The 21,988-nt window shown below is 42.4% G+C and overlaps 1 protein-coding gene across 16 annotated transcripts in view; it reads right to left on the bottom strand.

Moving 5' to 3' along the window:
- Window positions 1-1,779: 1,779 nt before the first annotated feature.
- Window positions 1,780-21,988, bottom strand: part of TJP2 (tight junction protein 2) — a 133,211-nt gene continuing 113,002 nt past the window's right edge. For 7 of the 16 annotated variants that reach the window (XM_009456699.5, XM_054658162.1, XM_520061.7 and 4 more), the window contains 11 exons: window positions 20,773-20,983; window positions 19,875-20,062; window positions 19,020-19,115; window positions 18,200-18,279; window positions 16,837-17,047; window positions 10,202-10,302; window positions 8,768-8,980; window positions 7,507-7,617; window positions 5,633-5,962; window positions 4,089-4,174; window positions 1,780-2,776 (listed from right to left, as the gene is read on the bottom strand). In XM_009456699.5, the coding sequence (XP_009454974.3) occupies window positions 2,611-2,776; window positions 4,089-4,174; window positions 5,633-5,962; window positions 7,507-7,617; window positions 8,768-8,980; window positions 10,202-10,302; window positions 16,837-17,047; window positions 18,200-18,279; window positions 19,020-19,115; window positions 19,875-20,062; window positions 20,773-20,983 (1,793 nt within the window). In that variant the 3' untranslated portion in view covers window positions 1,780-2,610. The remainder of the gene's footprint in view (window positions 2,777-4,088; window positions 4,175-5,632; window positions 5,963-7,506; window positions 7,618-8,767; window positions 8,981-10,201; window positions 10,303-16,836; window positions 17,048-18,199; window positions 18,280-19,019; window positions 19,116-19,874; window positions 20,063-20,772; window positions 20,984-21,988) is intronic. The other 9 variants (XM_063788536.1, XM_063788535.1, XM_003312128.5 and 6 more) reach the window with 2 other exon arrangements.

Below are 21,988 nucleotides of genomic sequence, written 5' to 3'. Positions count from 1 at the left end.
GCACAGAAAATGAACACGGCTCTCACTCATGGCTCTATCTTCCCTCTACTGATACTCTTCTCCCTGTTTCTTCATTTGCTTAGCATCATTTTTTTTTTCATTATGTTCCACGTATACTGTAGGCAGCTTTAAATCTTTCCCAGAACAAAGGAGGATATGAATAAAAAGGGGTGGTGAAGGTACTGGGGGTCCATCAGGCACACTGCTGGACATTCTGAGGAACAGTGGCACTGCCCGCATCACAAAATTGCTGGAACCAGACAACAACCCAGCTCCTGCTGAAAGCCTCCTCGCCTCCCCACCTATGTTTGCAAAGGGCTCATTCCTGGATTTAAAGAACACAAGCAAACAGTCTTATCATATAGTTAACTAGTACATTTTTCTCCTGTTCACAAAAGGTGGCTTTTATTTATGGAATATGCAAATTTTAGTCAGTGCCCTGAGGAGTGTTCAGAAATTCAAGATACATTAAATGATTTATAAGTGACAGCACCCATATTGGAAGAGACATAAGCAAGGACACCTTTATAGTATAACTCAGTTACCAGTAAGCCAAATTTCTGCCACCACTAAAACACAAGCCTAACTCCTTTGTGTCAATTCATATCATAAAAGACCCTTAATGGAACCAAGACTCTTTTCTCCTTTTCCAAATTCATTGCTCTTTTATTAATACAAGCCTAAATTCCTAATCTGTCTTGCTTAAATTCTAAATTTATTTTAGTACTTCAAGAATGTAAGTGGTGTTTGGGCATGGTGGCTCACGCCTATAATCCCAGCACTTTGGGAAGCTGAGGTGGGAGGATTGCTAAAGGAGTTCAAGACCAGGACCAGCCTGGGGGCAGCAAAGCAAGACCCTGTCAAAAAAAAAAAAAAAAAAAAAAAAAAAAAGGAAAGAGAGAAAGAAAGAGAGAGAAGGGAGGGAGGGAGGAAGGAAGGAAAGAAGGAAAGAAGGAAGGAAGGAAGGGAGGGAGGGGGGAGGGGGGGGGAGGGAGGGGGAGGGGGGGAGGGGGGAGGGGGGGGAGGGGGAGGGAGGGGGAGGGAGGGGGAGGGAGGGGGGAAGGGAGGAGGAAAGAGGAAAAGAAAGGAAAGGAAAGGAAAAGAAAGAAGAGGAGGAGGAGGAGGAGGAAGAAGAGGAAGAGGAAGAGTGGATGTGGGGGTGTAAATTGATGCAACTTTTCTAGGAAGCCATTTGGCAGTAAACATCAAGGGCCTTAAAAATGTTCCTATTCTTTTACTCAGTAATTCTACTTCTGAGAACTTGCCTGCAGAAAAATACTGAAATGCTGATCAATGATATACAAAACTGGATTACATACAAAGAGGTGCATTTCATGTTAAAAAAAAAAAAAAAAAAAAGGCAAACAACTGGAAATAATCCGAACAGCCAACAACAGAATTGTTCACTTATGAAGCAGCCATGGGATATATTGCTCTGTGGTTAATGATGATGTGTACACCACGCTTTAACTACCTTGCTGCACAGTTGTAACCACTTGAGAAATGTTAGTGATAGAATGATAAACAGAAAAAATAGGAAATAGAACTACAAACACAGTACACCCTCAAGTATCATGCACACAGACATCCACAAATACGTAATTGGAGAAAATACACCAAAATTATCTGAGGGATGGGATTATGGGTATAATTTTCTTTTTCACGTTTCCATTTTCCAATGTTCGACAAGGAGGTTAGTAATCACTTCTATGATTAGTAACTGAAATAAAAGTTGCATTTAAAAATAGGAAGTAGCATACAAATCCACCACAAAGAAAATTACGGACTGCAATGTATTCCTTTTTATTAAATTATAAAACTGTTGTCAATACATGTGCTTTTGGAAATAGTGTTTTCCTCAAGTATCTGCTTTTGTGCAGCACTTGGTTTTAAACAAACAACAAATTTCGATACCAAGTTCTTGGGCTTCAAGCTATTGAGCACTTATAGCCAAACTATCAAGTATAGTTATGATATAGACAGTCCAAATTTATGGAAAATATTACAAAGATAAATGCCTTGAAAAGATGACACAGTGCAGGGAAAACTACAGCTATTAAGCTGGTATAAAAACTTAGTCAAAATGTTTTAGTCCATTATGGCTCTGCCTAAAGCTTCAAAGGAAGAAAATTTAAGACACTTCTCATCCAAGGCACTTAAAAGAGTTGCAATAAAGTACTTCTTTGAATTTAGTTTGAGCCCAACAGTATTTTTTATTCCTTTTTCACATTCTGACTCACACTGAAACAGTCCTTGAAGGCAGCTATTAATGAGGAAAAATATTTATTGCTTCTTAATATACATATTACAAGTACGCAAACAGAATACAGATTTCGGTCCACTGAAGCAAGTAACAGGATCTGACTGCAGTGTTCTGCTTAATTCTGAACAAAAAGCCACAGACTCCTCTAACCCAGTCCCACAAACAGAGCCCTCAAGTTCTGAATTTGCACCAGCTGTCCCCTGGGTTCTCCATGAGGACACACGAGCTGGAGTCCCACCACGTCTCCATGGTGCATTCTAACTGGAGAAGAACCATCCCGGCGGCCTGGCAGGAGTGGCTAGTCTGATGCCGTGCAGGCGGGCCTGGGAGAGTCCGTGCTCAGACATCTATAATTCTGTGTCCCGGTATCGGGCAGACTGGCCATAGTAACCGCGCTTGGAGTGTTCTGACAGCTGCTGGCGGTACTCCTCCTCCTCGGCATCACTGCCATAACTTCCTCTGGTATCCTGATAAGGTCTGGAAGGAGCTTTCTGTGGCTCAGGGGGTCTGGAACTAACAAAAAAAGGGTGTTAAAGACATTCCAGAGCACATCCATGTCCTCCAGCTGCCCGGGGAGGCATGGCTCTGAGCACAGTGACTGGGTATCCCAAGCAGATCACTTACCTCTGAGGCACATTCTGCAGAGCAACCAGGGCATCCCTGGTCCTGCTCCAGGTTCGTAATAGGTCAAATCTAGTGCCCACTTCGGCGGTGAGTGAGGAAGCCAGCCAGGTGCTCCCTGACCTAAGAATCTCCCTGTTGGACAGGGGGTGCCCTCCTTACCCCTAAGCTCCCTGGCTAGTCTCACCCAGCAGCGAGGTCTCTGCCAGTTTCAGTCCATCATAACCAAGAACTCTTTGTTGCCAGAGGCAACCTGGTTGACTGTGTTACCACTCAGCTGGTAAAGAAGAAATTTGTTTCCAGTTTTCTATCACTGGAAAAGTAGACTTCAGCTTCCAGTCAGAATGGCCACAAGAGGCTGGGTACAGTGGTTCACACCTGTAATCCTAGCACTTTGGGAGGCCGAGGCGGGCGGAGGTCAGGAGTTTGAGACCAGCCTGGCCAACATGGTGAAACCCTGTCTCTATTAAAAATACAAAAACTAGCTGGATGTGGTGGCACACACCTGTAATCCCAGCTACCCGGGAGGCTGAGGCACGAGAATCGCTTGAACCTGAGAGACGGAAGTTGCAGTGAGCTGAGATTGCACCAGTGCACTTCAGCCTGGGCGACAGTCACTCTGTCTCCAAAAAAAACAAAAGAATGGCCACAAGAAAATGTGACTTTTTTTTTTTTTCTATTCTCGGAAGCAGGAAGCAATCCAGTATAAAACTTCAACAGGAAGACACTGTGAACATTCCTACTGTTTGTGTGGCATTTACCAAGACTGCTCATTTGCTTGTCACGGTCCCTTTAGACCCCAGGGCAGCACAAGCGGTCTGACTTTGCTGGATGATGCAAAGGAATTAAGAAGTTTGGCTGAGAGTCAGCAAACAAGACAAAACAGGTCTAAGCCCTAGGAATTCTGCTCATGTGCTAACCATGTGCAATGTAACATAACCAGGCTCCAATGTGTCAAATGTACTGGCTGGAAACATCAATGATTACACTTTGTCAGAGTTTTAGCACACAAGCAAATTATGCTTAAGTTTTGACTCTGTAATCTTTACAATTAAATTTGATGGAATGAGTAAGGCAAACAGTCAATCTGTGGGGGAAAAAATCCTCCTGTTACTCTGAAATTTGGGTGAAGGAAATTCTTTCTTCAAGTCCCAGTCCTTGAGAAGTCCCCGCCTTAGACCTGTACCCACTAGGCAGCCCTTACCTCGTGTGCTGGGGCGGGCCAGGGTCTGGCTTGTGCGTTTTGATTGGAACTGCATAGATATCAGGATGCTTCTGGGCAATTTCGATCTGTGGTAATTAAAAAAGAAAAGAATAAGAGTGAAAGAATGAACCACTGGGCACTCTGCTTGCTGGTTTCCTGCTGGTCCCACCCTTTCCCCATATCCTACTTATTTTCCCATCCCATTTCAAGAAGAGGAAACACAGAAGCGGCTTCCTCATTTCCATGGTTATGTGCGGTACACGTCAGACAGGAAAACTATTTAAAAGGAATGAAACTCTGACACATGCTACAACCTGGATGAACCTTGAGGACATCATGCTAAGGGAAATAAGCCAATCACAAAAAGACAAATAGTGTATGATTCTACTTATAGGAGGTTCCTACACTGTCCAATTCACAAAAAACAGAAAGTAAAGGGGTGGGTGCCAGGGACTGCGGGGAGAGGAGAGTGGTGAGTTAGTATTTTATGGGTACGGAGTTTCACGTGGGAAGGATAAAAAAGTTTTGGGGATGGATGGTGGTGATGGCTGAACAGCAATGTGAAGGTACTTAATGCCACTGAACCGAACGTTTTAAAATGGTTGAGGCTGGGTGCAGTGACTCATGATTGTAATCCTAGCACTTTGGGAGGCTGAGGAGGGTGCATTGCTTGAGCCCAGGAGTTCGAGACCAGCCTAGCAACATGACAAAAACCTTGTCTCTTCAAAAAATACGAAAAATTAGCTGGGTGCAGTGGCATGTGCCTGTGGTTACAGCTATTCAGGAGGCTGAGGTGGGAGTATCTCCTGAGCCTGAGAGGTGGAGGCTGCTGCGAGCTGTGATCACACTGCTACACTCCAGCCTGGGTGACAGAGGGAGACCCTGTCTCAAAACAAAACAAAACAAAACAAAATAAATAAAACAAAAGAAAAAAGTGGTTGAAATGGTAAATTTTATGTTATGTATATTTTACGACAAGAAAAGAAAAATGCTCAGATGTACTGCTGCTGTTGTGCTAGACCTGAAAGAAAACTCCCACATCTACTGGGCAAATATACTCCACAGACCTTTAGTTAAATTCTTCTTTGTTTGAAAAGTTCTATGTGCATATGGTATACAAATTCAAACAGCTCAAAAAGTACAATCTATGGGCCTTTCTGTTTTAGCACCCAGTTTGCTTGGTTTCTATGGCAAATCTGGGAGCCAATGAAGACACGTTTAAGAAAAAAAAAAATCACATTCTAATTAAAACAACTTCCGAGAGGCACTGATTCCCTCCTCACACTTCCTCATTCCAGAACTCTATACAAAGTTCTGTGTATAAAGAGCAGAATCTTCTTCCCCTATATTGTCAAGTTTTCTTCTTTGGAAGAACAAGGGACGTGCTGGGAGCTGGCAATCTGAAGTGACATACACAGCACCTGCCTTTGGTGCAGTGCATCCCTGCCACATCTGCAGCAGCAGAAAAGGGGCTGTTCGCTGTTATGTTGAAATCAAACTTATTTAAAACTCTTATTGATGATGTGTAGTTTAAAAACAATTACCCTTGCATTCTGTGCTTCCTGGAGCTCCTGCATTCTCTGTAACCTGGCCTTGTGATCCATCTTCTCAAATATTTTGACTTTGCCCAGGACTGATTTGGGAGCATTATCTTGCTCCTCACTGCTCTCTCCCACCTCCTCACCCTCTTGAGGAGGGATGGGAGTGGAGGGCTTCAGTATAGACCGCCCAAAGGTAGGTTTTGCTGCAACAGGAGGAGGATAACCTTTGGTAGATGCCCCAGGAGTTTCATTACCAGCAACGGCAGAGGGGTTTGACTTATATTCATAGGATTTGGAGAAGTCATAGGATTCTTCTTTGTTCTGGGTTTTGGCCTGCGGAGAGCAATGACACGTTTTCACCCTGGGCTTTTATTTTCAAATCTATATTAGTGCTTTAATACACTCCATTTCCTGATCAGTTTCCAAAGGTGGTCCACAAATACCATTCTGACAAGGAATGTAATACAGCAGGGCAAACAGCCACTGGCCAGGCTTCCTGAGCCCTACCTCCCTTCCTATACTAGTCTATTAGGAATGTCAGGAAGCCAAAAAGGAATAGGGAAAGTGCTGGGAGGGCTGTGATTGCTGGAGGTAAGATCAGACCTGGAATAATTTTGTTCTAGAGGAGATCAGCATCTTGGAGAAGATCTCAGAACAATTCAGGCTTTGGGACTCGAAGAGTGGGCTTCTGAGGTCACTGCTGCGCTGAGGGTACATGAGCCGGCCCAGGTGAGACCCATGTCCAGCTGAGGAATGAGACTGGGGTTGGGAGCGAGGAGAGCACTGCTTCACGCTAACAGCCACTTTTCCTTCACACTTCCAGTCTTGCCCGGCTTGCAAATTTTCGCTGATGTATTTTATGAGGTCACTTATTATTACTTAGTACCTATCACATTTACTACTTCTGATGGCTCACACAATCAATTATGGCTTTCTTCTCATCTAAATTATTGAGTTAGGCTGGGCGCAGTGGCTCACGCCTGTAATCCCAGCACTGTGGGAGGCCGAAGTGGGTGGATCACCTGAGGCCAGGAGTTCGAGACCAGCCTGGCCAACATGTCGAAACCCCATCTCTACTAAAAATACAAAAATTAGCTGAATATAGTGGTGCACACCTCTAAGTCCCAGCTACTCGGGAGGCTGAGGCAGGAGAATCACTTGAACCCAGGAGGTGGAGGTTGCAGTGAGCCGAGATTGCACCACTGCACTCCAGCCTGGGCAACAGAGTGAGACTCTGTCTCAAAAAATAGTAATAATAAATAATAAATTATTGAGTTAAATAGGTTTTATTCTGGTATAAGGAAAAACATAGAGTCACAGCTCTGATTCTGACTAAAGGTAAATAATCTTTTGATATAAGCCCTTGTGTCTTTATATTGATTCTGCTCTGGATAATGATTTATTAAACAAATAAGCAGCTCTCTTAATGAGAGGCATTGTAAGCAGTGGTGATGATTATTCTCTTTAGCACATCACCAGTAAGAATTATCTGGTGCATCTAAATCAGACTGGGCAGAAAACTTTAGCTGGACAGCAAAAGAAAAACACGTTCTGCGATTGGTGATTCTGGGTATACAGTACAGTATTTTTCAATCTTTTTCTTTACAATCTTTTTTTTAACAAGAAGAGTAAATTAAATAAACACTAACAGTCCTAAAATTATATGCTCTCCTAATATTGCCTTTCCTTCCTTTTTGCCCTTCCCTAATTTGGGAGTTCACCCAACAGGCCAAAAGACAGGCTCTAATAGAGAACACAGTGAGTCAGAACCGTAATTAAACACCATCTCAGTGTGCATGCTCCTCCCTGGCCGTCCAGGAGGCTTCAGAGGCATCTGCTTCCTCTTCCTTCCCATCCTGGGCTTCCCAGCCACGTACCTTGGGCGGCTCTGGCTTGAATGCTGGGGGCGGGCTATTGTCCCTAAGTTGATCGCTGCTAGCAGCCCTCCTCATCTGAGCTCGTGGCTCTGGGCTGGGTTTCCTTATGCTCTACAAGACATAAAGGTTCATTCACAACAAGAACATCCAAGCAGAGAGAACAGAGCACTCGACTGCTTTGGAGGAGTTCTGCAAACTTGAGTAAGTCCAGAAGTTGAGGTTCTGAGCCGGTGCTTCTTTACTGAACAGGCAGAAACCATCACCAAATGCTTCAGACACATTTTTAAAAACTGGCTGCATCCAATGTAGAGTCTCTTCCTTTAAAGCACAATTTTTTAAGAACCCTCCAAAAGTCTAAAATCTCGTGTCACTAATATCCATGTCTATAGGCATTTGGAAGTTAATTTATTCTTTACAAGTTGTCTAGCATAAACTAATTTGTTGCTGTGGTAATGGTGTATTTTTCTCCCCCTTCAGTTTGTTGTTGTTGAACTTTTTTTTTCTTTTTTTTTTTTTGGTAGTTCTATTTCATAAAGAAAAAAATCATTTACTGGAATGAGCTAAAATGTTAGAGAGAAATCCACAGCAATAATTATCCAAATATATGAACAATCCCATCTTCAAAGATCATTATTCCAACATTCTCTGAGGTGCAACTAATAATTGCTAACTTGGCTGTGACTTTACAGTGCCTGTCAATGTGATTTAAGGATCCCATAAGCTATCTAATCACAGTGGATGCACAGTACATGTGATGTGATCAGATTAAGGTTTGATCATGAACTCAATTAAAAAACTGAAATATAAGAGAGAAGGAAACTGATGGGGAAACACTCAAGAGCTTTGGCAAGATTAGAAAGGTTAAAGGCAGGATGGGGAAGAAAAGCAAGGACATCTAAGAGTACAGAGAGAAACCTAATCAAAGGTTACAAGTACATACAACAATACTGCATGGGAAGGAAGGTTCCGCTGGTAATTTGGACAGACGGCACATAAAGCCATTCTGTTTATCCATCGCACCTGAGGGCATGGGTGTGCGGAGTGCTGACCCCTCAAGCTCTTCTGAAGTCCACCTGCCTGCCCCACTTTCCCACAGACTGCAACCATGCCAGCGTGGACTCAGAGAGAGAGACTCCCTGGAAGTCATCTGCTCCAACCCTTAGGAATGCCTTCCACAGCACCCTGAACACACAGCTGTCCACGAGAGTGCAAGGAAAACACCAGGCTCTCCTGTTCCTGCCCGTGGCCTGCCTCGCCTCACCTCCTCGTGCTGCACCGGCTCCGAGGAGCGGGTGATGGACGACACCAGCGGCTCCTCGGCTGGCTCATCCAGCTCATTGTCAGTGTAGGCGCCTCCTTCGCCGTCCGTGTCTTCAAAGTCACTGATGAGGCGGCTGTCGCAACTCAGATAGTCCGCGCCCAAGGCGGTTAAGTAGGACATGCGGTCTTCGGGGTCATCATCCATCCCTTCCATCTAGAGGAATTTGTGTTGGAGGGTCAGTGGGGTCTGATGTGGCTCCTGGGAGTGGGGACTCAAGAAAATTCCCAAGGACACAGCCAAGCGACTGAAACCTTGATGTGCTCGCCAGGGAAGGCATCTTTTATTTTTCTCCCTGAGATCACTTGGCTTTGGTACAATGTTGACATTATGGTCGTTTTTGTGCAGGAACTCAAATTAGGGGCCCTGCAGCCTATCTGTGCTACCATCCATCCTCCATACCGCGGCTAAGCCACACTTTCTCAGACTGTCTTGCTTTTCTTCTGAATCCAGCTCCTCTGCAGCCTGTTCTCCTGGTACCACTCTCCTAGTAATATCAACACATTGCACACTGCCTTGTGCTACACTCACATCCATGCCTCTACAAGATTCTCAGACCCTCAAAGGCAGAAGCTATGTCCTGTTCAACCTGTCCTCCCCAGGGAAGCTTGCATCCCCCTTCCAAACTGGAAGCACTCCATAGATGCCAGATACTTTGACTACACATCTAGTTCTCAAAGAGCAAAACTTAGTCAATTCTGCAACAAAATAGTCACTGTCAAGTCTCACAAAACTACCTCAGTTCAGCTGGTGAACAGGATACTAACACCAAAAGCTTCTAAAATAAAAGGGGCCACAGGTAATAGAATCTCCCTCTCTCCTCCCTGCAGCACAGCTGTGTGTGAGCTATCTCCCCGAGGCAGAAGCGATCCAATTCTAGAGGCCTAGACAAATTCCCTAATGTTCTCATATCACCCATTCAAACTCCCAGAACGAGGGCACATTCTCAACCAACCTTTTTTTCTAAGTAATTCCAACTCCATTAGCTTTTCTTTTTATTAATGTTTAGCCGTATTCTCCAAGTTGCTCAACCTCACCTCTCATCTGCACTCTAAGTTTCCCATGTCCTTAGTAAGCTGTGGAGCTCAGCATGAGATCTTGTAAGCTCTGATTAGTGTACTTGGAATATAACACTAGTTACTACGTTAAAAGTGAAAGGGAAGTGAATGTAGGGCTGCACATGTCACATTCTGCTCTTCTTTTAAAAGTCCCTTCATTTTTATTACTTGGTCAGAGAATTTACGAAATTTCAAACTTGATTAGCACACATGTGAGCATCACTTCAAATGGGCATGGCTTGACTACATTCACTGCCCTCTTGAGAAAAGTTTCAGAACAGGGACTCTCACCTCATAGCAGCATATCTATGCCACATACCTTTCCTTCAGAGACCCAAACCGCTTCTCCTTGCTGATGCTGAATAGTGTCCTTTAAGCTGCCAAACCAGCTATCATTGGCTGAATTTAGGTTGATTGTAGCTATAGAAATATAAACAAAAAGGTCTGCATTAATTTCCAGAGGCATGTTTATTAAGGATGCTATTTGACATAATTTACACTCATTTCTGTGATATTTAAGACTATGGCAGACGCAAGAAGATGTTTGCACATCTTTGAATATTAAAACCCTTTTAATGAATGCAATTAAAACTACTAATCATGTAGCTGTTTGAGTTCACATTATAGGTGGATGTGATAAAGCTAAAAATAGATTTTTAGAATGTTTATTTTCAGAAAGGCTAACTTTTAAAAATGTTTTTAAAAACATGTGTTTTCGGCCAGGTGTGGTGGCTCACGCCTGTAATCTCAGCACTCTGTGAGGCTGAGGTGTATACACTAATTAGTATACACTAATATACTGTATTGGCTACCTCCAATAAAATACTAAAAGTAACACTTAAACATAAAGTTGTCCCTTGGTATCTGTAGAGGATTGGTTCCGGGACACCCCCAACTTGGATACCAAAATCCACAGATGCCGTGTATCTGATACAAAATGACACAGTATTTGCATATGACTTATGTACATCCTCTTATATATTTTAAATCATCTCTGGATTACTTATAATTCCTAATACAATGTAAATGCTACGCAAATCGTTGTTATACTATATTGTTTAGGGAATAATGACAAGAAAAAAACCCTGCACGTTTAGATGTAACCATCCATTTTACCCCTCAAATATTTCCTATACACGGCTAGTTGAATTCATGAATGTGGAAACCACAGACACGGAGAGCTGACTATATATCACTTTGATAGACTTACACATTTTAGAATATACATATAGATTAAACAAACCCAACCAGTGTGTATTCAAAGAATATACATTTTCTACTCAGAACAAAGTATATCTTACATAATAGCACTTACTATGCATCAACCAGTTACTTTCCAAGTACCTTACCTGGATTAGCTCATTTCATGACTACACAAACTTTGCAAGGTAGGTATTGCTATGATGCCCATCTTATAGATGAGAAACCAAGGTAAAGCAGTGAAATTAACTAGCCCAAGGCCACACACCAAGCAAGTGTGAAGCTTGGATGCAAGCTCAGAAGACTGCTTTCAGAGCCTATGGCCTCAGCCACCACACTACATGGCCCATCTAAAAACAGAAATTTAGAGCACAGATATAAAATACCAACAAAGTACAACATATGTCATTTCTTCAGCAATATGTATTATGGACCTAATGGAGATAAATTAGACAAGCAAGTTAGTCCAAAATAACAAATTGTACCCCTAAAATTATCAGACTGCAGGTAAATTAGGATTTCTTTTAAACTACATTGCCATGGCCTCTTATTGTACTATCACTTCTAAAGCCAAAAAGAACCATTAAGCAAATTTTGTAAGCAATGATGCTTCAGGTTTTCCTCCAAGTAACATAGCTTTCTTCTGTTTAAGAAGTTCTAACAGTGACCTTAGAAAATCCTGAATGAGCTTACAATTTCCTTGGTTATTAATTATTTACAGCACTGAAATAAACTGATCCATTAGACAACCCGAAGAAAATTAACTTTGATTCCACGGACTTCTGTATTCCTATTATGGTACTCTGCAAAGATTACTGTGCTCATCTCATAGCTAAAATATGATACTTAAAAATAGAAGTGAGATTTTGTACCCCAGAGACAAAATGAGTGATTTACACTAAATATATACAAAATGTTAAGCAGTCTTTTAAAGCTTTATGTTGCAGCTGTCTGAGATAAGTATGGTCTGCATTCATCATAAAGAAAACCTAAAGTTAAAACGGCATTTTGTGAGATGCAGGAAATATGTTCTTGCCCCTTGATAAAATAAAGAAAATCACAAAACCTCTTACTGAATTCACATTAACAGTCAAGTTTATGAATAAAAATTGAGAGCTTCACAGTAGCTAACTTCCTAAGCTGCATATAAAAGTAACATCCAACTCGTGCACTTGACCTCTTTTTAACAGGCAGGTGCACAGACATGAAGCTGCCTTCCCTTGACTCTGCTGAATTAAGTACCTTTAGCTTATTATTGGATTCTCTCATTCCGCTTCTCAGATTCTTTGCCTTAGAGCAATAGTAGTTAATTATCTGTTGCTCCTAACCTCTGGGCTATGCCTATATCCCCTTGGATAGACTTACTCTATCTTTTGAGCTCAAGAAAGTGAAATACTGAAAGGATGCTGACTCAGCCACTGCCTTAGTTGGGAATACTGAGGTTCTGAGGGCACGTGTGCCCAGCCCTGACATGTATCGTCAGTGCTACCTCCCCCTCCCCAGCCAAGGAGGTTTGGAAGCAACAAGAGCGACAGCAAAAGGTAACATCTAAGACTAGAGGGTTTAGGGAAAGGGAGAAATGGGGAATGACTGCTAATGGGTATGGGGTATCTTTTGGGGATGATAAAAATGTTCTAAGATTGATTGGTTGTGATGACAGCTGAACAACTCTGAATATACTAAAACCCACTGAATTGCATACTTTTTTTTTTTTTTTTTTTTTCCTGAGACAGGGTCTCATTGTCGCCCAGGCTGGAGTGCCGCAGTGCAATCTCGGCTCACTGCAACCTCCAGCTCCCGGGCTTAAGTGATCCTCCTACCTCAGCCTCCCAAGTAGCTGGGACTACCGGCACCCACCACCACGCCCAGCTAATTTTTTTATTTTTAGTAGAGACAGGGTTTCATCATGTTGCCCAGGCTGGTCTCAAACTCCTGAGCTCAAGTGACCTGCCCACCTTGGCCTCCCAATGTGCTGGGATTACAGGCGTGAGCCACCATGCCCAGCTGAACTGTATACTTTCAATGGGTGGATTATATGGTATCTAAGTCAAAACTCAATAAAGCTTTTCACGTGGCTGGGTTAACAGTGGCACGCTAGACCCCCTCTAAATGGGCATGCATCAGCAAAGGTATCCAGCTAGGGGGTCCAGCATCTTCCTTCTCTTTTCTGTGGTCAACTAGCTAGTCTATATAATCCTTTGAGAAATCAGGAATTAAAATTCTACAATTAGCATAAAAGGGTAGCCCCATTTGGGTCTCTAAATCCATAAGTCAACTTAAATGATCTTCGAACCATGCACTGAGTGCTTTGAAGATTCCAAGAAAACATGTAATTCAAAGTTTGTTTTTTAAAAACAAAAATTTGTGATATGCAACTGTATTTTATAGAAAATTTTTAAAAATTGGTAGTAGGGGAGGCAAACCTAACACTTAAACTTATTATGACAAGTCAACTTGCCTTTGGGCAAATCTCAGAATAAAGCTTCTCTTGTTTAACTGAGAAGTACTGTAAGACTTGTAAGGAGAACTATTTTCATATTGTCATAATTAAATACTCGTGAGGAAGAGGAGCTTTCTTATTACTTTGCAAAAAGGAAAACAAAAGGATATTGAGCCTAAAGAGACTAATGCAACATAAAGCTTGACTTCAAATTACTGTGTTCATCAAAGCACTCTATTATTCTCAACTACTAACTCACAAAAATGCCATACACTTAAAATCATTTTAAAAGCCTACAAAATAGGCCAGGCACGGTGGCTCATGCCTGTAATCCCAGCATTTTAGGAGGCCAACATGGGCAGATTGCTTGAGCCCAGGGGTTTGAGACCAGCTTGGACAACATGGTTAAACCCTGTTGCCAGAAAAAATACAAAAATTAGCCAGGCATGGTGGTGTGTGCCTGTAGTCCCAGCTACTGGGGAGGCTGAGGAGGGAAGGTGCCTTGAGCCCAGGAAGCAGAGGTTGCAGTGAATCGAGATCGTGCCACTGCACTCTAGCTTGGGCGACAGAGGGAGACTATGTCTCAAAAACAAACAAAAACTATAAAATACTAATTCTGCCTGAAGATTCTACTGCTCAAATGTAAAGACTAGTGTTTCTGGCCATGGCACACAGCCTCAAGTCAAAACCTGGTCAAGCTAAGAGGGACGAGGGTGAGATGGGGAATAAAAGCAATTAGTGCAGTCATCCACACAGCTGTAGGGAGTCAAACTTTGAAGTCTGGAAGAGTACTGTAAACAACCACTTGCTAGAAAATTGGAGCTTGCTGGTCAAAGTTGCTGCACACCCTGCACCATCTATCCTGAAGACTGTACAATTCTACATAAGAGATTGGCAATTTCTGGTGAGATAAGATCACTTCAATGTTCTAGATGAAACTCAATGCTTACAGTGTGTGCTTCCATTCCAATCTCTGACTTGAGTTATTCTAAAACTTTCAACTTCCTGATGAGTTTAGGCAAGAAATGGCTTGGTGTGCCAGGGGCAGTTCTAATGTAAGTTACAAACATTTATGCCTTGCCCATGTGCTAGTCCTGATGCTGGCCTCAGGCACACAACGCTGGGAAATGTTCAGGCTCTGCCTTCAAGGATCTTGAAATCCATCTATGGAGCTAACAGAGGTGTTGCTAACCCCTTCTACACACATGGACCCCTCTAGATTCTTACTCACACTCAGCCAGCTACCGTGGCCTGTGCTCCCAAGAGCAAATGATGCGGACTCAGGTTAGATCAAGGGAGAGCCCCACAGTCACTGGCTGCCTTCTTCTGCCCTGCTCTCCTCGTCCAGCCGCCTTCAGCCTAGTTCTTCCTCTACAATGCACTGTAATTCCCTTCCCGATTTCCTACATCCTCACGTGAATCCCAAATTTAACTCTCTGAGGGAAGACGCTCGCTATTCAGTGTACTCAGACAAAGGCAGGAGGGAAGATAAAGTGGGGATAGTTTTAACTTCATTTATAATCACTTTGGCTTCAGTTTTTTAATCTGTCAAAAGGAAGGGCTGCATTATGTGACCCCTTTTGGGATTAGAATATGTCTGTGCTGTAACATATGTACAATATTGGACAGTTAGGGACACTATAGTTTAGTCTGGGCTCAGTCATACATCAGAATTGTGATTATGCAAAAGTGCTGGCCTTTCTTATGGCCTAATAAGACAGCACACATGGAAGGCTGTACCACTCTTTACTGTTGCTATAATAGTAATAATCATAATAATTATAATACTAGTAGTAAAAAGGACAGAAAGGATATTCATAAATATACCAAGAGTATGAGTACATAAGACTACATTCACAGAAATCTAGTTTATGATGGACTACTTCCTCCTCTGCATTTGGTTAAACTCTCTCTCATTTGGCCACAGTGGCAAGTAGTGCACCTCTCTTTAACAAGAAAAACCAAGTTACACTAAAACAAGCATCTAATGTGAACACAATCATTCACCCCTTCCTCTCCAGTATCAGAGATACGCTAAAAATGACATGGGTGGATGATGATGGGCAATGAACTCAATGAGCTATCCTCATCCTAAGGATATCATATCCTTGCAGTCTCCTCGTGTTGCCCCAACAAAATAATGCCCTGCATGACCACAAAATTTATGTAACCCTTTAAAACTCTTAATAATCTCATATGCACAGAATTAATCATTTATATAGACAGTGCATATATTGTTACTAAAATATGTCATGTTCTTAGACCATTTTACTTTCATGAGTAATAGCAATGGCTCTTCATTTCATGGACTTAAAAATATATTCTATTAGGTAAATCTTTAAATATGTACAAAAGTACAGATAGCAGTTTAATGAACTCCGATGTATATATCAACCAGTTCAACAACTAACAACTACCAAGTCTTGGCCAGTCTTGTCCTGTCTATAATCCCATCTACTCCCCTCACTGCAGACTATTTAGGCAAATTCTCAACATTATATTAGGTCAACCATAAATATTTTATTTAGTATGCATTCCTAAAAGAACTTTGTTTTTAAAAAATCATAATATTATTATCACACCTAACAAAGAGAAATAATAAATCTTTAAATCATCCAATATTCAGAGTGTCCAAGTTTCTAGATTTTTTTTTTTTTTTGAAGAGACAGGGTCTCACTCAGTCACCAGGCAGGAGTGCAGCAGTGCCATCACAGCTCACTGCAGCTTTGAATTCCTGGCTCAAGCGATCCTCCAACCTCAGCCACAGGCATGCACCACCATGCTAGGCCTTTTAGTAGAGCAGGATCTCACCATGTTGCTCAGGCTGGTCTCCAACCCCTGGGCTCAAGTGATCCTCCTGCCTTGGCCTCCCAAAGTGGGAGGATTACAAGTGTTATCCACCATGCTGGACAGGAATATTTTTAAATAATGAAACCAAGTTCCTTTCGCTTTGTAAGTTAATGCATGTATTGATGGTGAGTAGAGAACAATGACACAATCTCTAGAGAGACATAGGTGTTCAGCCTGGCTCAATCACTAGCCTTATAGTCTCACAGGAAAATATGAACTTCATCAAAATAGCTAATTATTACCACATCATGGATCTTTATGGTCATTTTCAAATAGACAAAATTACAAAGTTCAATATATAAATGCCATTGGCCTAATATCCCATTTTATAGGATTAACTATTTTTCAAGGAGTCATGAACACGATTTCAAATTCTCCATTCAGATTAATTAGTTATTTCGTCTATTCTTCAATTCTTTATTTCTCATTTTTTAGCAAAGGGACTACATTTACATTTCACTTACCTGTAAAAAGGTGTGCACACGTTTTTTTAAGCTTGTTGGCTTGATCAAATAACTTTCGAGAACTTTTGTTGGACGTTGGATTTAACCTTTGTCTCATGGTTTTGACACCTTGTCTGGAGTCTGGGTTGAAAAAAATCACAATTGGGAACCACTGGGTGTAATTCAACAGGTCCACAGCTTTCGGAGTCACGTCCAGTAGTGCATGCTTATCCTGTTACAAAAGGGGAAAAGTTAGAGAAATGGATATATAAAGTAATATAGCATCAAATACTTTGTTTTAATAAGTAAAGGCTGTATGAGATATATCTTGTTTGTTTATTTACTTATTTGGGATAGATTCTTGCTCTGTTGCCCAGGCTGGAGTGCAGTGGCACCAACTTGGCTCACTGCGACCTCCGCCTCCCGGGTTCAAGCAATTATCCTGTCTCAGCCTCCTGAGTAGCTGGGATTACAGGTGCCCGCCACCACCATGGCCAGCTAATTTTTGTATTTTTAGTAGAGACAGGGTTTCACCATGTTGGCCAGGCTGGTCCCAAACTCCTGACTTCAGGTGATCCACCCGCCTCTGCCTCCCAAAGTGCTGGGATTACAGGCATGAGCCACCGTGCCCAGCCTATCTTGTAAATTTAAATCAAGAAGCAGAACACATTTCCTTCTACCTAATGCCCACTTCAATATTACCAATGTGTTAGAACTTTTGATAAAATGAATCAACACATTATTTGGTATAATGCTGGGAACTCTGGAAAAAAAAACAGTATGTTACTGCCAGAGAACAGTAACAGTGACTAGTTTCCACAAAGTGAAATGGTTTGCGTTTACATTATATATATATTTTTTGAGATGGAGTTTCACTCTTGTCGCCCAGGCTGGAGTGCAATGGTGCAATCTCCGCTCACTGCCAACAGTGACTGGTTTCCACACAGTGAAATGGTTTGCATTTACATTATATATATATTTTTTTGAGATGGAGTTTCACTCTTGTCGCCCAGGCTGGAGTGCAATAGTGCAATCTCTGCTCACTGCAAACTCTGCCTCCTGAGTTCAAGCGATTCTCCTGCCTCAGCCTCCCGAGTGGCTGGGACTACAGGTACCTGCCACTGTGCCCGGCTAATTTTTTATATTTTTAGTAGAGACAGGGTTTCACCATGTTGGCCAGGCTGGTCTCGAACTCCTGACCTCAGGCGATCCACCCGCCTCAGCCTCTCAAAGTATTGGGATTACAGGTGTAAGCCACTGTGCCCGGCCAATTTTTTATTATTAACATTTAATGATTAAAGTACAGATACTATCCTAAAAGTGACTGCAGCAAACCATAATCTAATTCTTTCTGAAAACACGGTCTGTGGATGAATTTTCTCACCTGTTCAATAATTTGCCTCACGGTATTTAACCGGACCACTCCAGTGGATTTCTCAGATCCTGCATCTTTTGGTTCCGTTTCTGCAAAAGCAAAAACAGGAAGCTAAATAATTGTTTAGAAAACAGTGACAACCAAATACTCCCACCTAGCATCAGCAATGATGGCACACCTGACATTAAGTGTCTCCTAACAAGATTCAGTGGGAAGGACCCACATAACCTGCTTAGTGGAAATCTAATCATGAAGAAACGGTTAGGCCAGTCCAACAGGAAGCATTCTAGGAGACAACTAGCTTGGATTCTTCAAAATATCAGTGTAACAAAATTATTTAGAAAAAAGAGGGGACTGGAAAGACATAAAAATCACAAAAAGACATAAAAATCAAATGTCATGAATGATCCTTGGTTGTATTCTGAATTTTAAAAAAAGCTATGAAGCACATAACTAGGACAATTGAGAAAACGTGGAAAATGGACTATATACAAAATCACACCGCATCAATGTTACCTTTCTTGGCTGTGATAATGGTATTGCAGTTATGTGGGAGAAAGTCCTTGTTCTTAGGAGATTCACACAAGTATTCAGGGATAAAGTGTTATAAATGATTCTGCAGAAATTTTTCAAAGAGTATGTGTATGTGTGTGTGTATGTGTGTCTATGGTGCAGGCAGTGGGTGAGGGAAAGTGCGTGACAAAATGTCAGCAACTGGTGATTCCAGGTGAAGGGTACGTGGGTGTTCATGATTCTTCCAACTCCTCTTATCTGTTAGAAATTTTTCAAAATAAAAATTTGGGGGAAAAAAAAACACTGACAGACTTACTAGCAGTTTGAAACCAGTCAGGTAACTCATTAGCCAATTTTTCCATTGCTATATCAGCTATGGGGCCGAATAAGACCACAGGTCTCTTGAAACCAGCTGAAATGACAAGAAAGGCCATTAAAGCATACACACTTGCCTAGCTGTTATGATAAGCAGTAAAAGTATTGTATGGGCTTTTGATCACATAACTAAATGAAAGAAACTGTGGTTTCTCCCCAATTCAGCTTGGCTCTGTTCTGAAGAATATGCCTTCACTATCCTCACCATTTAAAACAATTTTTTTCTTTTCATTCAACCCCATGCTAACCTAGATTTTTTTTTAAGAGACAAGATCTCACTATGTTGCCCAGACTAAACTCAAACTCCTAGGCTCAAGCGATCCTCCTACCTCAAGCCTCCTGAGTAGCTGGGACTACACTGCCTAGCTCCTCACCATTTTTAAACACAAACTTTCCCATTGATAATATATGGAAACTTTTTTTATTTTTTGCAGAGATAAGGTCTTACTATATTGCCCAGGCTAGTCTTGAACTTCTGAGCTCAAGTGATCCTCCCACCTTGGCCTCCCAAAGTGCTACGATTATAGGCATAAGGTACAGTGCCCAGCCAATATACCGAAACTCTTGAACAGTGGTATTAAAACATTTTTTAAGTTGCAGAAATAAGCCTCAATTTAGGAACTGAAACAGCTTTTTATAAATCATGCTCCTTGTTAGAATTTGATTTCAATTCTATAAACTGCCTTTGGCATAACTGACATACATAAGTTAGAACTTGACCATACAGTCTGAAAATAAAGGTGAACAGGCTCAGAGCCCAGTCAGTTCATTTCCAGGCCCCATGTGACTTCCTCACCTTCTCGCAGCAAAACCCTCTCATAAGCCGGGAACTTGGTGCTGACAGACACAACGGCTGTGAGGTCTTCCCGACTTTTCCTCAGGTTCTTCTTCACCCCAGACCTCTGGCCACGCATTCTCCAGAAATCTGCCCGGTCCCCAGCGTTGTCTCTCTGGGCATTTTGAACACTGGCCATTTGTTCAGCTCTGAGAAGAAACCACGGGAAGTAAATCTCTAAAGCCAGAAAACGCAGCAAACATGCATTTCATTAATCAAATCCAGTCAATTTTACTTCTGAGCTCAGAGAAGATTCCGCTTGACAATGAAGAAGTTTCAGAGGGTGGGAAATGGGGGGACCTTCACTTCCAAATGGGAGCAGAAAAAGGCTGGGTCTCTGTGAAATCTCCCAGAAGTGGCTCAGCAATAAACATGTGAAATTTGGCCCATTCTGATATGCAGGTACACAATACACACACCTGGAACTCCTGCTCAAATACAAGCCTATTTTCTAGGTTCCTGCACTGTCAGCCAAACACCAAGTGTTCACTGGGGTGCATAAACCTCTCCAAGGATGGAGACTGGGCACCAGACAAGGGTACTTTGTCTCTAAGAGGTGTGCTGGTGTGCTACGGCCATTCAGTATATCTCTTGTATACGGTACAAGGCAGTGGATGCTCCTTAGGAAGTTGTTCAAACAGCCACATTCAGCAACCAACCACATGATGCTAAATTTACTCACAATAAACCGGCTGGTGGCTATTTACAGTTCAGGCCACTCTCCATAAACAAGAAATAGATGATGACAAGTAATGAACTCATCATGTGGGGTTTCCTTTTACGGGGGAAGGGGGGCGGTCTCTAGTTTTCTGCAGGGGGAAGGATTAAAAGGGGTATGTGAGAATGCGATCTCTGTTACCTGCTCTTGTTGGGGATTAAGCCTTTCTCCAACTCGTTCCCAATCCTCACAGCCAGCCAGTTGCCCAGCTTGCCGTCATACAGTGTGTCTACCACTCGGAAGACCTCCCCTCTGGTGAAGGCCAGGCTCTGTGGAGTTTCCTTCTCACATTCAAAGTGGCTTCTTATAAAAAACGAATCCCCTCTGCCACAAGCCAGGATGTCTCTATACACTGAAAGACAAAAGCATCGTTTGTTGCATTCAGCTTAGTACAAGTTACAGTATTAGACAGTCAACACAGCTTCTCCTATCTCTGATCTCCCCTTTACCTTCCTTCCATTCAGTGCGCAAGTCCTATGGGAGTCACAGCTCCAACAGGAACAAGGACAAATAACCAGCTTCACGGCTTGCTGCAATGGTTAATTTTATTTCAACTTGACTGGGCCATGAAATAACCAGCTATTTGGTCAGACTTTATTCTATGCCTCTCTCTGAGGGTGTTTTTGAATGACAGTCACGTATAAATGGGTAGACTGAGCAAAGAAGATCGCCCTCCCCAATGCGAGTGGGCCTCATCCAATCAGTTGAGGGCCTGAAGAGAATGACAATCAGACCCCTTCTCAATTAAGAGGAAACTAGGCTGGGCGTGGTGACTCGTGCCTATAATCCCAGCACTTTGGGAGGCCGAGGTGGGTGGATCACAAGGTCAGGAGATCGAGACCATCCCAGCTAACACAGTGAAACCCCGTCTCTACTAAAAATACAAAAAATTAGCCGGGCGTTGTAGTGGGCGCCTGTAGTCCCAGCTACTCGGGAGGCTGAGGCAGGAGAATGGGGTGAACCTGGGAGGCAGAGCTTGCAGTGAGCCAAGATTGCTCCACTGCACTCCAGCCTCGGTGACAAAGCCAGACTCCGTCTCAAAAAATAATAATAATAAATAAAAAATTAGGAGGAAACTACTCTTCCTGCCTGATGGCCTTCAAAAGGCGACATCAGCTCTTTTCCCTGACTTTGTACTGGAACTACACCATTGGCTCTCCTGGTTCTCAGGCCTTCAGACTGAGACTAGAACTAAATCACTGGCTCTCCTGAGTCTCTACCTTGCCCATTTTCACTGCAGATCTTGGCACTTGCCAGTCTCCATAATTATGTGAGCCAATTCTTTATAATAAATCTCTTTCTTTCCTATTGATTCCAATATCTCCTATCATTCTGTTTCTCTGGAGAACATTAACAC

The sequence above is a fragment of the Pan troglodytes genome, chromosome 11 (assembly GCF_028858775.2).
Source record: "Pan troglodytes isolate AG18354 chromosome 11, NHGRI_mPanTro3-v2.0_pri, whole genome shotgun sequence".
Lineage (NCBI taxonomy): Eukaryota > Metazoa > Chordata > Mammalia > Primates > Hominidae > Pan > Pan troglodytes.
This window is presented reverse-complemented; position numbering and strand designations above follow the sequence as displayed.